We start from the raw sequence: 15995 nt of genomic DNA, 5'->3' as shown, positions 1-15995 counted from the left end.
CCCACGGACCTCCAGAGCCGGTCACAGTCATCTGGCTGCAGGACGGCGCTCCTCTCAACTCCCTGGAGGACCCGGTGGCTCTGTCGCCCTCCACGCTCAACCTCACAGGTATCGTCTGTCGCCCTCGGTTAGCTGAGCGGTCGAGGCCGCGTGCACACCAGCTTATAGTCACACCCATTAAAACATGCAGCCTCAATCAACTCCTCGAGGGCTAAAAGATCATTTGTTGAAAGGTGCTTTATACGAGATCGGGAGCATTTCTATTGCCTCCACGCGGCTCTCAATGTGCTAATTACGACAAAGCATTGTTTACCTGAGGGGGAACCAGCAGAGGGCGGGCTCCACCTTTCCATGATGGCGCCGTTGGTCGCGACATCCGCTATCAGCTGTAACCGTCGCCGGGAGCTCGCCCGTGGGACCCGGAGGATCCAAACACAAAGATGTTCAGTTTACAATGAGATACAAAACAAAAACATTTGAAAAGTTGGAATCAGAACGTTTTTGGCATTTTTGCTCAATAAAACAGTCAAACAATGATTGATAATCAAAACTATTGACGGTCACTTCATTAATCGACTCATTTTCAGTACCACATTAGTCAAGTAAGACGTCGCTGTCAGCAGCTTGTGGCCCCAAGAAGCAGAGTTTTAAAATGACTAGAAACAAGACAATTTCAAAATGATCGGTTTTTAATTGAATGTATTTTAGACTATATCATAGATTAGAATGTTCTGCCCCAAAAGCTACACAGCAACTATCCTCTATAGGTTCAAATCCCCTCTCGCTGGTATCAACAAACCCACCAAAATAACCACCGTCCCACAGAGAGAGCCGGTTGGCTGACACGGTGCCATCGGATCCATTTGGGGGGCGGGCCTTGTGGTCATGTGGTTGATGGGTTAAGGCAGAGCAGCGGGCGCAAGAGGGCCTACTGGAGGGAGATAAATAGATGGGCAGAAGGAGATAAAAGACAGAGGCTTGAATGCAAACAGCTGCCTGCCAGATAGCTGGCCTGTGTTGAGTCCATTGGTCAGAGGAGGGAGGGAGGGAGGGAGGGAGGGAGGAGGGAGGGAGGGAGGGGAGGGAGGAGCAGGAGGCAGCGGTCGGTTGCAGGATCTGGTTTGACTCATCGGAGCAGCGGAGTGATGACCAGGGCCCGCTTGACGGTAACCTCTACACTCACGTCTCTGGAATGGACAGCTGCTCTGGCTGACCACAGGTCCAAAGACAAATAATCTTATTATGCTGTAAACCGTAAAAATAAACGGCTCAATGTGTTTCAAGCATTAAGAAGTCCAGGGCAACACATCTCCCTGTAGCTTCAAGTCTTAAGGTGGTTTCCAACCACATCTGATGGACAGTGAAGCAACCACAGCTCTTTATGTGCCTTGTCCAAAAGCTTTAGGACGGAGAGCACTTAAACAACTTGAATTGTACAATAATAGAGGGTTAAAAATCCCAGAGAAGCACTAATTCATTTGCATTTTGGTGAGAGTGACAACAACGAAGAACATACAATGGTTTGGGCCAAAAAAATATTTTCGGGTCGCTGTTGATCAGACAAAAACAATTTGAAGACATCAGCTGTTGGAATTTGTGATGGGTGTTTTTCACTGATTTGGAACATTTTGTGAAATAACTTTGTTAAGCTCACCTAAAAAATCGTTCAACTGAAGCTTGGATCGTCACATTGGAGCAACAAGCAAGAGTGCGCTCGATTTTCAAAATCATCCATCCTAAAAAACACCCAGCCCAGTGCTGTTCTCCAATGACAGTAGCTACGGCAGCACTCGCTCCAACAGTCGCCCAATCTAACGAGAAAGTCGCCAACACTGCCGTCTCTTCAGGCCTCCCTCCAAAGCCACTCTCCCCCGAAATCATCATCATGAGAATGATGGATTTCAACAAATCGAACAAAAAAAGAGTTTGTAAACAACATTGCTGACGTTAGCTTTAATAATGAAAACAAGATTAGTCGCAGCTGTGACTCCAATATGCTGCAGTACATAAACAAAACAATGATAAGCTCAGTGAGTCACGATACAGGAAGCACCGGGCCTGTCGTCCCCAGCTGACATGAACACCGTTGGTCAACACTGTGATGATGCTCGTGAGCTCGGCAGTTCCTCCCAGTGACCGATTATGACATGTTCAGCTGGTCGGGGGGGGGGGGATGTTGTGTTGCGGTTTTCTGATGGGGAAGGAAAAGAGACAGAAGGGCGAGTGGCGCAATCTCGAGATGGCCCGATGAGCACTTCATTCTCCCACACGGCCAGCGGTCATCCCTCACCCCTCCCTCCTCCCTCCTTTCCCTCTCTCACAATCCTCCCGCTTCACCCAGCGAGGATCGTACCCCCTGTTCTTTTTCCGGCCCCGGCACAATGGAGGCATGGTGCCGTCAGCGCAGAGCGACACACACTGCGCGCTTCTGTGAGAGTCTGGCTGATTGACAATGTCGGCGTGTTAGATGACCAGTGGTTAAAAACCTGAGTGTCACATGTTTCAGTATGTGTGTGTGTGTGTGTGTGTGTGTTGTGTTGTGGAAGGGTTCGAGTGTGTGAGCATGCTGTGAGTCACTTTGTGAGAGTACTCATTCACTGTTGAATGTCAGAGTGTGTGTGTGTGTGTGTGTGTGTGTGTGTGTGTGTGTGTGTGTGTGTGTGTGTGTTTCACCCCCTTCAGAGGAGCCCCAGCCTCACGAAGGCAGCAGCTCAGCCTTTTTTTACACCTGGACCCTCAACACGAGCGCTCTCTTTGTTCTCTAAAGCACACGGCGGGAAAAGATTCGCTGCGAGAGCGAAGAACCTCAATCATGCAGTGTTTTTAGGAAGAAGAGATGCTTGAGTTTAAGAGGGAGTTTCGGGCTTGTGATACAAAGTGAAGTTCCACATTCTAAGACTTTGTGCGAAGCTGGTTTTCACCCTGAAAGGGATTTGAAGGTCGAAAGACAACTTCGCCCAAGTTTGGTCGAAGAATTTGTCGACGTCAGATTAGAAAGAACAATGTTTGGACAGTATGTAACTTCCCAGGTCAAGTCTTCCTTTAAATGACTGTGACTGGTCCGCTTTTGACGAAATGGCGGATTTGATATGTTTATTGTGCAGGCCAATCTCTCAAACATGCACTTTCACATCCACAAACGCACGCTGACGCCCGGAACTAATCACAACACTGTTGACAGAGAGTTCACCTGACCTTATGGAAACTATTACCCTCACATTATTCTCACTGCAGTCTGAACTTTCACACCGCTTCTCACGCTGACTTAATGTGCAACTCAGCATGCTGAGCAAGGACTCCTAGTTTTACCCCCCCCCCCATGTCCCCCGATTCACACGCCCATGTTGTCTCTTTTTTTTGTCTGTCCAGGTTTGAACCGAACCAGCACTTTTTCTTGTGAGGCCCATAACCGCAAAGGAGTGGCCACCTCTGGATCCGGTACCATCACTGGTAGGTGTCACGAGCACTCGTGTCGGCCTTCATTCCTCTTTAAGCGTTGTTGTGCTGGTGTCTTTATTTTTATTTTTTACAATGTCTTTCTTTAGTCCTCCCGTCCAAGCCTCAACACCTGAAAGCCGTGGAGATCACACCGACCAGTCTGCGTTTAACATGGCAGCCCGCTTTTGGAGGCGACTACCCGATAGTCCGCTGCACTGTCCAGGTGAGATGAGCGTGAGAGGAGGCGAATACAGCAACCAGCTGAGAAAACGAGTCACTGCTGAGTCTGACCTGCATGTTAAACTACCCCCCCCCCTCCCCTTATTTGTGGGACTCTCTGCTCTCTCTACCTTTTGCGGGCCCTACTTTTTAAAGAAGAGAGGAGCTTGCTGTCCTTTTCTTCTCTGAACTCATCCTCTACCCCTCCCTGCTTTATTCGTGTGCTAGTGGATCAGGTTTCGCTCTGGGAGAGTGGCCTCCTGGACTAATCTTGTGTAGCACCACTCCCTCTCTCTCTCTCTCTCTCTCTCTCTCTCTCTCTCTCTCTGTCAGTGTCTCTCTGCCATTCTTCTGCTCTGCGGCCACTGCAGCTCGTAGTTGAGAGGGGGGGGGGGCATTTTCCCCTGGAGAAGGGAGAAGTGCAGCAGCAACACCCCTAACCGTCTGGTTCTAATAAAGCTGCCCCTTATACCTCTCTGTTCTCGCCCCCCCCCCCGCACTGGGGAACAAGGCGAGGGGCCGGCTTCAGCAGAAACGGGGCAAAAATCTGAATTTAACAGTTCATTGTGGGGCCGAAGAGAAACGGGGGGGGAAAGCTACAGAGCAGAGCGATACTGTGTTACTGAGCTGCACAAAGGAGACATAAACAGAAAGAAAGACAATAAGAAGGAAAGGAAGAAGGAAACAGGGGAAGTGCAGTGACAGCAGGTATTGAGGGTCTGAGCCACACGAGGGGAATGCAGGCTCAAGTGTGACTCAGAGCCGAGCCGCACAACTCGATTAAACACACTTGTTTCCAGGCGGGACGGTGATTCACCGAGTCGGGAATGACTCGCTCTCTCGTACACACATTTCTTTCACAGTCCTCATTCACGCAACTTAATGTTCCTCGGCACGTCACACCGCCTAACTCACGCCCCTCACACTCACACTCCCTCTGAATACTCATGTTGTTTTCAAAACGGCATTGTCAAAAGCAGAGCACAGCAGCAGCAGCTGAACACACACCCACCTGATCTGTTTGTGTGGCTATTATAGACCTGTTTCCAGCTCTTACTGTAAAGCCCACCCTGTGAAGTGCAGCCAGCAGCCTGCAGGAGCCACAATCATGCGCCAGACCGGCAACTTTAATGTGGTTTTTAAGATTGCTGCAATCCAGGATTTTTTCCCCCCTTCTCCCTTTGTGTTCCTCTTTAAACGTGTTTACCACAGTGAGTTTGCAGAGACAGCAGGTTTTTGACTGGGATTTTTAGCCGATGGGTTCTGCTTTCAGTGCACCTCACTGAGCCTGGCTCACGTTCGACACAACAACGGGGCAGATTTTACACTATCTCTGGCAATTAACACTTAATGACCATTAAGCACAGGGACTCCAACCTCCCACATTTCTTCCACAGTACCTCCAAAACATATTTAGCCTACAGAAACAGTCGTTCAAAGTTTCTCTATACGATAAACTTAAATCATTTCGGGGAAATATCATGAAGATCTCACTTTTTTCGTGCTTATCGACGTACATTTGGGTATCTGGAGCGCCTACCAAACTACAAACTGTAAAATAATAACAATAACAACCCAGTTTTCTTTGAACATTAAAGCCTGTTCTAGTAGAAACCCCAAATACAAGTGTGAACCTGAAAATTGGCATGATATGTCTCCTTTAAAAGCGGTGACATATTATTCTTAACAACAAAAAGTATCTCCTGCAGACCAACTCCAAATATTATCAAATGTTGATTTCTAACATGCGCAAGTAATTTGAATTATATAGACTCAGCACTACTGTAACCATCTTTCCATGCAATTGTTTTATTGCGAATAAAAATAGTGATAATTAAGAAGTGCATAATTGATTAAGGACACACTTTCCATTTGAATCCATTCCAAAAATTATATTTCTACATGTTGTTGCTCTGCTTAAAATGATGAACGTGTTGGAAGCAATTTATCCACCAGTTCTTCTTCTCCTGTATTTGCCTCTACCTATTGGCTTTATGTGTGTTGGCTCTTAAAAAACAGCGTCCTCTTCCTGTTTGTGCCAAAGAGCAATGAAACAGATCACAATCATTGTCTAAATGTTCCAGGCCAAACATTCGGGAGAGTCCGCAGCAGCAGGCCCGGATAAGATGATCCACAACCAGAATGTGAACGTCCCACCAGCCACGCACTTCATCGGGGAGCTGGAGCCCCACCGCCTCTACGCTGTCAGGGTGGCCTGCCACAGCAGCCAGGGCCCATCTGACTGGTCGCCCTGGGTGGAGCTGCGCACCAAAGAAGGAGGTGAGGCCTCCGGCTGACTGAGGAGATGTTTGTTTTCACCCTGGAAGTGTGTGTGTGTGTGTCGGGTCACCGCCTCTGAAGTGAGTCCAGGTCAAGGCTGTGCTATCTGGCTCCTGATTGAGTCTAAGTCTCCTCCCACTCCTGCTGTGTACTGTAACCAGTGCAAGACACATGCTACGCTGCAGCTAGCAGGCACCATTGATCCGCTTTTAAGGCCTTTTTGGCCGCCTGTGCCAAGGATCATTTTATTGAACTAAGTATATGCAGTCCTATGTGTATATCAAACGGATGTACCATCTGAAAAAATGCCAGGCCTTACAGAGCCTGCTTTTTTTCTCTGGTGTTCATCGGCAAATTGCAACTGATGCAGCATTTGAACATTTCAAAGCTGTGTTAGTGTATTTTACATATAAGACAAGTACCATCAATGTGCAGGCCTAATGATTAAATATTAAAGACGCGTGTTTCTTATTGCTTCCAGATTTTACCAGATCAAAATTGTGAAAGTCTAAATTAAAGGGTGACTTCTGTATTTTTCCATGTTTCTTTTGTCTAAGTGACTGATGGAGACAGCAATGTTTTTAATTGGTCCGGTACTGCAGACGGCAGCATACTCACCCCATGAAACGTGCTACAATGTAATCGCTCGGGGCAACTCCTCACCATCAAAGCACGTGCACTTTTTCAATCTGGACCCTATTTTTTGACTAATAGAGACAACATTCTTTTTAATTGGTCCAGTTGGTCAGTGGCAAAAACAAGCACTTTTAGTGGCTGTACCTTGACGACGGGGAGTTGCCCCGAGCGATTAAATTGCAGCCTGTTTCGCAGTTGTCGACCACAGCGTTCAATACTAATCCAATTTAAAAAAATGTTGTCCCCATTACTCTAATTCAAGCTTCCATTCGTTCCAAAAAGTCAGCGACAGTGGCCCCTCTCTGGGTGCAAGAGTCTTTTCTTCAGTAGCGTTTGTTGGGTTTGTTTTTTGCCTAAAGGCACATATTGTCTGAGCTTGTTTTGAGGTGAATCGACTTCACTGCAGCTTTAATTCTGTCGACTGCTTTTCAGCTCGATTCAGCAGGATAAGAAAGGAGTCAGAGAGTCAGGTTACAGTGCACTGTTAGTCATTACCTTCCTTCCTGTGCCCCTTCAACTTAAGTCTGTGTTTATGAAGAATACCAGACACCAGTCACTGTACCTCCACGAGCTTTCACATGTAAACTCTTGAGGCGGAAGGCTGACTGGGACTGCGGGGACAGAGTAGGCGGAGACGGGAAGAGGGAGAGGGTGGACGTTAAAGTAATCCTGAAAGGCCTCAGTTAGGATCGCAGCACTCCGTCCAAACTGTAGCGCTCGGCTGCCGTGTGCTGGGAGTTTAAACAAACTGTAGCGCTCGGCTGCCGTGTGCTGGGAGTTTAAACTGAGGTGGGATTTTCCATGCCAGCTCATGCCGTCTCTATCCCTGGATGAATAGGAATGGAAACCGACTAAGAGGAGAGATGTGCCACAGGAGAGATGATGGGAGCTTTCCATCATGGAAGCCGCTCACAATCCGAAAACACGAAGCACATAGTTTCACAAAAATAGGAAAATGGAGAAGTAGCAACTCCTACTGTAAAGGAGAAGGACAAAAAGTGGTTTTGAGATATCCTGGCTGCAGTCGGAATCTTCAAGTTTCAGTTCTCTATTCGACAAAGTTAAAAGTTTTGTTTCAGTGGAAAATAAAATGTATGTAACATCCCTTTCGACCATTTATGTTTCATCTCCGGCAGCTGTCTCTGCACTTGCTCTGATGAGTCAGAAGATGAAAAATAAAAAAGCAGAAGATAAGATTCAGCTGGTGGTCAAAGATGGTTCAGGAGGCGTTGAAGGTCAGAGGGAGTGAGAGAATGAAGGGGAGAGGCAGACCGCTCAGACTATATTCCACATCCCTCTCTTTGGTGTCAAGGCTGCAGACTGTTTGAACTCCCATAAGGCTCGACTGTCTTTCTTTCTTTGTCTCTCGTGAAGAAATTGTGCAGATATGTGCTTCACTATCTCTTTACGTGTCTCAGTCTGGCACAGGCTGTCCCCATTTAATGTTCCTCCCTTAAATTCTCAAGTTGTTCACTTCATTACAGACTCTTCTCCTGCCAGCTCTTTTTTTTTTGTTCGCATACCCAACCCCCATTTCCCTCAAGTAGACGGCGCTAGCATGCTCTCATTTTAGTTGCAGTCAAATCCTACACACGGCTCTGTGGAACTTATTTTCCTGCATCAAACAAGCAAACAACAAGTTTCTTCACTCCTTCATCTTTCATTCCCCCCCTCCTTTTTTGACCTCAGATGACCTCAGATTTCCTTTTCCAGAGCACACAGCTATAGGCACTGTGGGAAAAAAGAAAGAAAAGCGGGTTGATGGTGGGAGAAGGCAAGGAATGGATAGAAGAGCAAGGAAACGAGGGAAGGGGGCGCTTTGAGAAAACACTCATTTAGCTATTTTCCCAAAGCTTACTGTGTTCCCCGGAGGATGACAGAACATTAAGAGGGGGGTTGGGCGTGGCAACAATCAACAAGAGTTATCGTGTACTTTTTAAGTAGTTTGTTGAGGCAGATTCTGTCTGCACCCCTAAAGTGACGGCAGAGTTAGTCCAGAGTTACTGGACACCCGAACTCACCGCCCCGATGGAAGTGAGTCACGGCGACGACGCGGGACAAAACGTTCACGTGTCACATTTAATCTTGTTGAATAATACTGCCAGCTAACAAAATACAAAGGACTCAGTTGACCAAAGACAGTCTGCCATAAAGGTTTTAACGAGACATTTTTGATGACACTAACATTCGTGCTCTGACTGATCTCCAAAACATGTTTTGCCTGGGTAGGGCTGAGTTTGTTTTCATTGATGGAGAACAGATCCCAGGGTTATGAGTCAATGCTTTTGGCTGAAGGGTGACCCTTTTCCATCCGCGTGTTGACCCACGAGGAGGACGAGATGAAGCGCACAGAAAGAGAAGCGATGTTCATATCCGCCACTGCTTCTCCGACAGCTTGAGACGGTAGACCTGGAGCCGTGCAGCCGTGCAGATGTTAACCACAAAGGAACAACAGGTTTTTTCTCTGTAGTTTCTGCATTTCAGAACCAGCGGCACACGTGTAGTTTTGGGGTTTTCCTTTTCAAACTCTCCAAATCTCTCAACTGGAGCTTTTTCAACTGTTTGTCCCCCTTTATTACACAAAGTTTTACGTCAACAGTTAACATCGCTCACAGCTCCGTGACAGAGAAAGAGAGAGAGGCATTACCACAGAGAGGGCAGCGAGGGAGAAGAAAGGACTTGGAAAGGAGGAGATGGAATCATATTGGATGGGAGACAGGGAGGGAGGGAGGGAGGGAGAGAGAGAGAGAGAGAGAGAGAGATGAAGAGGGAAGGAGAAAGGGGGAACGGGAACTAAGGGGTGGAGAAGGAGGCAGAGAGAGAGGGAGATGACGGATCGTAGGTGGAGGCGACGCACTCGGAGGTTGTTTTTGTTGCCGCTGGCAGGCAGAGCAGGGGCCGCATGTGGAAACAATCATCCGCCAAACACTTCCTGATAACATCATCCATAGGCTGGGCCATGTTTCCCAAACTCACACTGACTTTGAGTATGTGTGTGTGTGTGTGTGTGTGTGTGTGTGTGTGTGTGGGGGGGGGGGGGGGGGGGGGGGGGGGGGTCCAGCTAGTTTGTGTGACTTTGTAAGCCTGCAGAGACAAAGAGAGCCGCAACTCAGACGGCAACAAAGGAAGTAAACGATGTCGTCTCCTCGCGAGAAGATTGTTGGATTTATTTGTTGTTCAGAGCGTCAATCACTCTCTCACACACACACACACACACACACACACACACACACACACACACACACACACACACACACACACGTTCCTCTCACTACTTCTAGCATTTCTTTGCTGAGGTTGTCTCTCCTGGGTGTTTCTGCTGCCAGCAGCCTTTCTTTTCACTCTCTGCTCCAAAGAGCCAGAAAAGAGAAAGCCAGGCCAAAGAGAGTGAAGCAGAAATAGGGATGGACAGAAGAGGGGGTCAGCATGAAGGAGGGGGACACAGCGTGTGTCCACCCGAGGCCGTCCAACCACGGCTTCTGAATTCGGCGAATCGCCACTCAGCTTTTAGGCTCTGTTGTCCGAATGAAGGTGAATTCCCCACATTCTCTGACGTCTTCTCCCTCCAGCTGCTGTAGTGTCCACACCCTCGAGGCTGCAGGCTGTCAAAACAGCACCCCCCCCCCCCCCCCCCCCCACTAAAAATCCATGTAACTGGGTGAGAAGTGAAAGGCCTTCAAGTTGTGTTTTTGCCACTTTGTGTTTCAGTGCCAGAAAACCCGCCGGTCAACGTGAGTGCGGCGCTGAACGGGACGGAGGTGCTGGTGACGTGGGAAGGGCCTCCGGGGAAGCTGAACGGAGAGCTCCGCGGCTACCTGGTGGAGTACAGCACGCCTGCAACGCAGCAGGTCAGTCTGGGACGCTCATGAACGAAACGCATGAGGCGATGGTGTCCGACGTCGCTCCGAAAGATACAAAGAACGTGTTTAATCTGCCTCATTATGACGCTTCCCTCTTGTTGTTGACAGTTTACCGTGAACACCGCCCTGGACACAGAGCTGTCAATCAACGTTTCCGTCCCCCTCTCCAATGTGTCTTTTCGAGTGTGCGCCTATACAGGGGCGGGGCAAGGACCCTGGACCCCCACACAGACCCTGACTCTTATTGATCCCGGTGAGTGGCAAGAAGTGTCAAAACTGCCACTGAAAACATATGCAAAATAACTTTTTAAGATTCCTATTAAGGAATCGTCTGACCTTAACTTTAGTAGCGTTTTAAAATGACCGTAATCACTTTTTCCTCCAAGATGTCAGATGTTTCATATATTCTGCATAAATAAACCAGCGCCAAAATATTGACATGGGCTCTGTTTTCTTTTTAACTCCCACAGAAATGGAGGAACTTAAGGGTGAGTAATGACCGGCTTTACACACACAAACCTTCAAACACGCTCTGCTGTGACCTCTCAGAGTGACACATAATGACACAGTGACAGCGAGCTCATGGCAGGTTGCTTTTTTCACCACAGGACTTCTCTTTTCTTATTCTCTCTCTCTCTGGGTTCCTCCGTGAGCCTGAGAGTTCCTTCCTGTGTATCTCAGGAAGAAAAAGGGGAAGGCAGAGAAAAAAAGAGAAGAGAGGATCTCAGAGAGAGAGAGAGAGAGAGAGAGAGAGAGAGAGAGAGAGAGAGGGGTGAATGGGGAGACGCATCATAAATATTTATAATGGGCAGGAACAGTGCAGCATCTCTGTTTGCTTAGTCTAATAGAGCCAGACAGACAATTCAAACAACAAGAATGGCAGAAAATAAAGGAGGCAAGGGAAGTTGGGGGAGGGGGGTGAGAATTCAGAGGACAAGTTGAAAACTGTGGGCGGAGGTTGTGAAAGAATAGTTGCGGCTTTGGGGACATGGGACAGCTCGAAGTCAAAGTACATGTTTTGAGAGTGAGGAACAGAAGGATGATACTTTTAGTCAGTAGAAATTGTTTCGATGCAGCTCAACAAACCTGAAACATAGTTTTCCTCACAATATTGCTGCGTACGTGTGTAGAAAGTACACATTGTTTTCTTTACAAGCCTTGTGAGAAGATATCACAAACATGTAATAACCATGGAATGAAGAAAGGGAATCTAATTTGGACACTGGCTCTGTGGAACCCCGTGAAGCCGTTCAGTTGATCAAATAAATCAAAACACGACCTCTTCCTTTTGTCCATCATCCTAAAATGACCCACGTGACTAAACCCTCATCCGTCTCTGTCCACACGCCCTTCCCTTCCCCCTTCAGGTCCATCCTCGCCCCCGGCCTTTTCCTGGCACTGGTGGTATGTGGTGATGGCCGTCGCCGGCGCTGTGGCCATAGCTGTGCTCATGGCCGTTTACGTGGCCAAGCTGCGGCGCAAGGAGACGCGTTTTGGGTGCGTATATGGGCTGCTGCTGGCGCTCCTCCTGGGTGAAAAGGGAGGGACACGATAGCAGTGCCAAACCCCAAAAAAAAATCAGTTGCCTCACTTTTGCATGTATGCTGATGCATTCGGAGGAGAAGACAGCTGTGTTTACACAATCAGCCAGGACGAGGCCTCTCATTGTGTTTTCGTGTTCGCAGGGAGGCGTTTGAACCAATGATGGAGAGCGGAGAGCTGGTGGTCAGGTACCGCGCTCGCCGCACCTACAGCCGCAGGACCACAGAAGCAACACGTGAGTTCCCCCCTTCCCTGCCCTGCATGCCAGTGAGGAAGACTTCTAATCCCTCCTGACTGTCCCTAAAGCAGAGACGAGTCTCTCAGCGTGCCCAAGCCTGCCTCTGTCCCCGGGATAGATAGTGATACACAAAAACAAAGGTAGCAGAACAGCATCATCTCTCACGCTCTCGGCTCCGATCTGACAGTTCAAGGGAAGGATCTCCTTTGGCACACAGTGACGGTTCCGTTCTCCGCGTTTCGAGACGGGATTTGCGTTTCTTTGGTTGATTAAAGGCAGGAACGCGAACAACGCAGCCCCACAGCTGTCAAAGCAACCCTGGAAAGCAATGTTTCATCTCTTTCATAGTCACATCGATTAGATCTGCAGTAAATCCATTGGTGGAGCTGCATGACCAGGCGTGAACGTTAGATTTGAATTTGGCTGCATTTTAGGATCTTGTACTGTCGGGGCTATAAGATGAAATGAAGACGACATCGACGACCGGAGGTCACGTCACCTCGGGGGTGGGTTTAAAGGTCTCGTCCAGGTGGAGCTACGAGCTTGTACTGGTGGAGGACAGAGCATGTGGTTAGCACTGGTTCGTGTGCCCCCCCCCCCTTGCGAAGTTCTCGTGATTACAGACAGAGATACGTACCTGTGAACACAGCGCGCACACTCAAATTCCACACAGCTGGGTCCCATTAGAGGCCGTGACATTGTCCCAGGTGTATGTGCGATATTTGTGTCGAACCTCTCAGAGGCAAGTCTCAGCTTGCCGCAGCCACAAAGAGGCCAGGGGAAAGGCAACAGATAGTTATTCAGTGCGTAAAATGAGACCAGCCCCTAAAAAAATGAAGAAAAAAAGAGATGTTGAGATAATTTGTACTCGGAGTGAATGGAAGGGGGTCGGGGAGCTCGCTGGGAATACAAGAAGGGGTCAGATTGGAGGGATTTGGGCGGGATTTACGCTGCTAATGTTGACCAGTGATTTGGGGCCAATTCTCAGGACACAGTCGAGGAAAGAAACTCCAGAGGCTCCGGTGTATGGCATGCATCGGCTAACAAGCGGTCGCTCCAGCATGTGTTGGAACATGCCTGTGGACTGAGCACATTGTTGTCGGACGCATTGGCAGATTGATAGTGTAGCAGCAGCTGGACGAGGGATCTCTGGTGCATGTCGTTGCCTTGTCACCGGCCCAGATGTGGAAACGGAGCTCAGCGTCTGTAGCGCAGTCTGCGCGCCGACGTAGAGCTCACTGACAGCCAGCTGGTTGAGGAGAGCCAGGGATGTTTTCAAAGCAGCTCACATCCTCTGACCTCAGCTCCCCAACCGGCTCCCCAACCGGCTCCCCAACCGGCTCCCCAACCGGGTCCCCTGCGGGATCGCATGGTCACGTGTCCCGTGCCTGAACAGTCACACACTCTCTGCACAATTGACTTTTTTAAGTTTTTGAGTTTGAGTTTGTCTTTATTTTTGGATGGTTTTTGACTCTATTTTCCGATACGCTGAAGTTCAAGTTGGCATTTTTAGTTCACGTTTTATTTTTCATTTTACTTTTACAAAATCTTTGTTTGATTTTTTTGTAAGATATAATAATTGACATTTAACGTATTTTTGGAACAAGACTTTGTGCATTAAAATACTGAATCATTTATTACATTAATAAAAAGCCAAATAATGTAATGTTAGGCCCACGTTAACCATCATTCTTCTGCAATTAAAGGTTTTACAAGTAGAAGGTGGTTTGAGTTTACTTTTAGTACTATTTCCATTGTTATTCAAGCTGGCAGTGTTTATCAACACTTTGCATTGTGGTTTTACAGTCAGGCTGCTTTTCTCTCTTTTCTGCGACGTTCATTAAATTGCTTCGAGTCTCACACACCATTACAATTCCTCTTTTTTCCCCCTCTGCTCAGTGAACAGCCTGGGCATCAGCGACGAGTTGAAGCAGAAGCTCCAAGACGTGATGGTGGACAGACATAAACTAACCCTGGGAAAGACGCTGGGAGAAGGTACTGCTTTGTTCTGGTCGGTTGTGTCAGACGTATCACAAGGAAAGACTGGGGTTGATATGTAACGTGTTAGGGTTGGTACATACTCAGGTATTATCCGCCATAGCACTAATGTTGGCTTTCCACAGATCTCAAGTCATTTCCGTCTTTGATGTTGCTTCTAAACTGGGTGTTTGATCGTGTCTTCCTCTCTCTCTTCAGGGGAGTTTGGCTCTGTGATGGAGGGGCTGCTGACTCAGGAGGAAGCTGTTCTCAAAGTTGCAGTGAAGACTATGAAGAGTGAGTCGACAGTGAAAGTACTCAGCAATCACCACAATGAATCCCTTCATCTTGGGAAACACAGGCCAATTGATGGACATCCCCTCGGGTCGGAGATTAACAAGTGTTGGGGGGCAAAAAGTTCCGTTTTTTTTATTGTCGGAAAACAGACAGCGATGCAGCTTGTGAAGAATATTGGCGGAAGAAAAAGTTGACCCCACATTGACATTGAATCGCAGCGGCAAAGTAAAGACAATTGTGTAAGAACTGCACAGTTGAGCGGAAAAAGATGAATTTTTAGGGATAGAAGATTGGGAAAATTTTGCCATTTCTGCCAGTTTCAACTTACTTCGTGAAAAAAACTACAATCTGAATTAGAATCAAGTTAAATACATTTTGCAGCCAAAACATCCCGTTAAAGGAACGAGTCATACAAAATCGTCTCACTTCATATGTCGTCTCTTCCCCAGTTGCCATCTGCACTCGCTCAGAAATGGAAGATTTCCTCCGCGAGGCGGCCTGCATGAAAGAGTTTGACCATGCCAATGTCATGAGGCTTCTAGGTGAGTAGGGATTCATTCTGCTAGGCACGTCACGGGTCAGCTCCTGCGGATTCTTCAGGTTCCCTTGTAAATGACACTACACCGTGAACACTTTTAAATGGAACTACATTCTACCAAAAGAAATAGTCCCGGTTTGCATTTCCTGTAGATAATCGAGAGTAACAAGGACGCTGTCCATGTAAAGACTAAATGTTTGAGACAAAAACCTGGGCAAATAAAACCATAACTATGTGCATGATTAAATACCACTAAAAGTAAGTGAGAACATGTTTATTTGTTGTAAAATGGGTGAACTGACCCTTTAAAATACAAACTTCTTTCATTAGCAAATCCAAGACTGAGCCGTTTTGAGACATTGTGTTGACTTCTATAAGCACAGAAGATGTATGTAGTGTGTATAACACTAAGCCGCTGTGTTTTCACAGGTGTGTGTCTGCAGACTGTGGAGAGTGAAGGTTACCCCTCCCCCGTGGTCATCCTGCCCTATATGAAACACGGAGACCTGCACAGCTATCTGCTCTACTCGAGGCTGGGAGACTGTCCCGTGGTAAGTCCAATCTCACACAATAAAAGCCATGAAAGCAGCGCACACACACACACACACACGTGCAAACGCAGGCAGTCACACGCACACAGTCCCACACTAACAGCTTAATGGGTTCAGGCTTTATAAGTCCACGTGAATGTCTGTCAGCAAAAAGGGATCCAAAGGTCAACAAAGACGTCAAGTACAGTATTTTTTTACAGTCCCCACATACACCTTTTTTCATGAAAACACAAGATATGAGTCTGTCGTTGCTCTCCGCAGCTTCACTTATTAACGGATGAGATGGTTTTTTTGGAATCGAGAACTATTACACGCAGTACGTCCCCCGGAGAGCCGGGGTTGAGAAACACAAGCCTAATCAAAACAAGAATCCTGCAGAATGTTGAAACATCCACGAGTTTCTGGAATCGTTCACAAAA

At 47.6% G+C, this 15995-nt stretch overlaps 1 protein-coding gene across 1 annotated transcript in view; it reads left to right on the top strand.

Moving 5' to 3' along the window:
- Positions 1-15995, top strand: part of LOC306780094 (tyrosine-protein kinase receptor UFO-like) — a gene marked incomplete at its 5' end in the record, with an annotated part of 29404 nt that overhangs the window by 8088 nt on the left and 5321 nt on the right. Inside the window, 13 exons of the mRNA XM_079272303.1 lie at positions 2-108; positions 3370-3450; positions 3546-3661; positions 5742-5937; positions 10282-10421; positions 10542-10686; positions 10904-10921; positions 11801-11930; positions 12119-12210; positions 14113-14208; positions 14410-14487; positions 14937-15029; positions 15455-15576. Of these exons, the coding sequence (XP_079128429.1) occupies positions 2-108; positions 3370-3450; positions 3546-3661; positions 5742-5937; positions 10282-10421; positions 10542-10686; positions 10904-10921; positions 11801-11930; positions 12119-12210; positions 14113-14208; positions 14410-14487; positions 14937-15029; positions 15455-15576 (1414 nt within the window). The remainder of the gene's footprint in view (position 1; positions 109-3369; positions 3451-3545; positions 3662-5741; positions 5938-10281; positions 10422-10541; positions 10687-10903; positions 10922-11800; positions 11931-12118; positions 12211-14112; positions 14209-14409; positions 14488-14936; positions 15030-15454; positions 15577-15995) is intronic.

This window comes from Melanostigma gelatinosum (genome assembly GCF_949748355.1).
Source record: "Melanostigma gelatinosum genome assembly, chromosome: 7".
NCBI classification, from domain to species: Eukaryota; Metazoa; Chordata; class Actinopteri; order Perciformes; family Zoarcidae; genus Melanostigma; species Melanostigma gelatinosum.
This window is presented reverse-complemented; position numbering and strand designations above follow the sequence as displayed.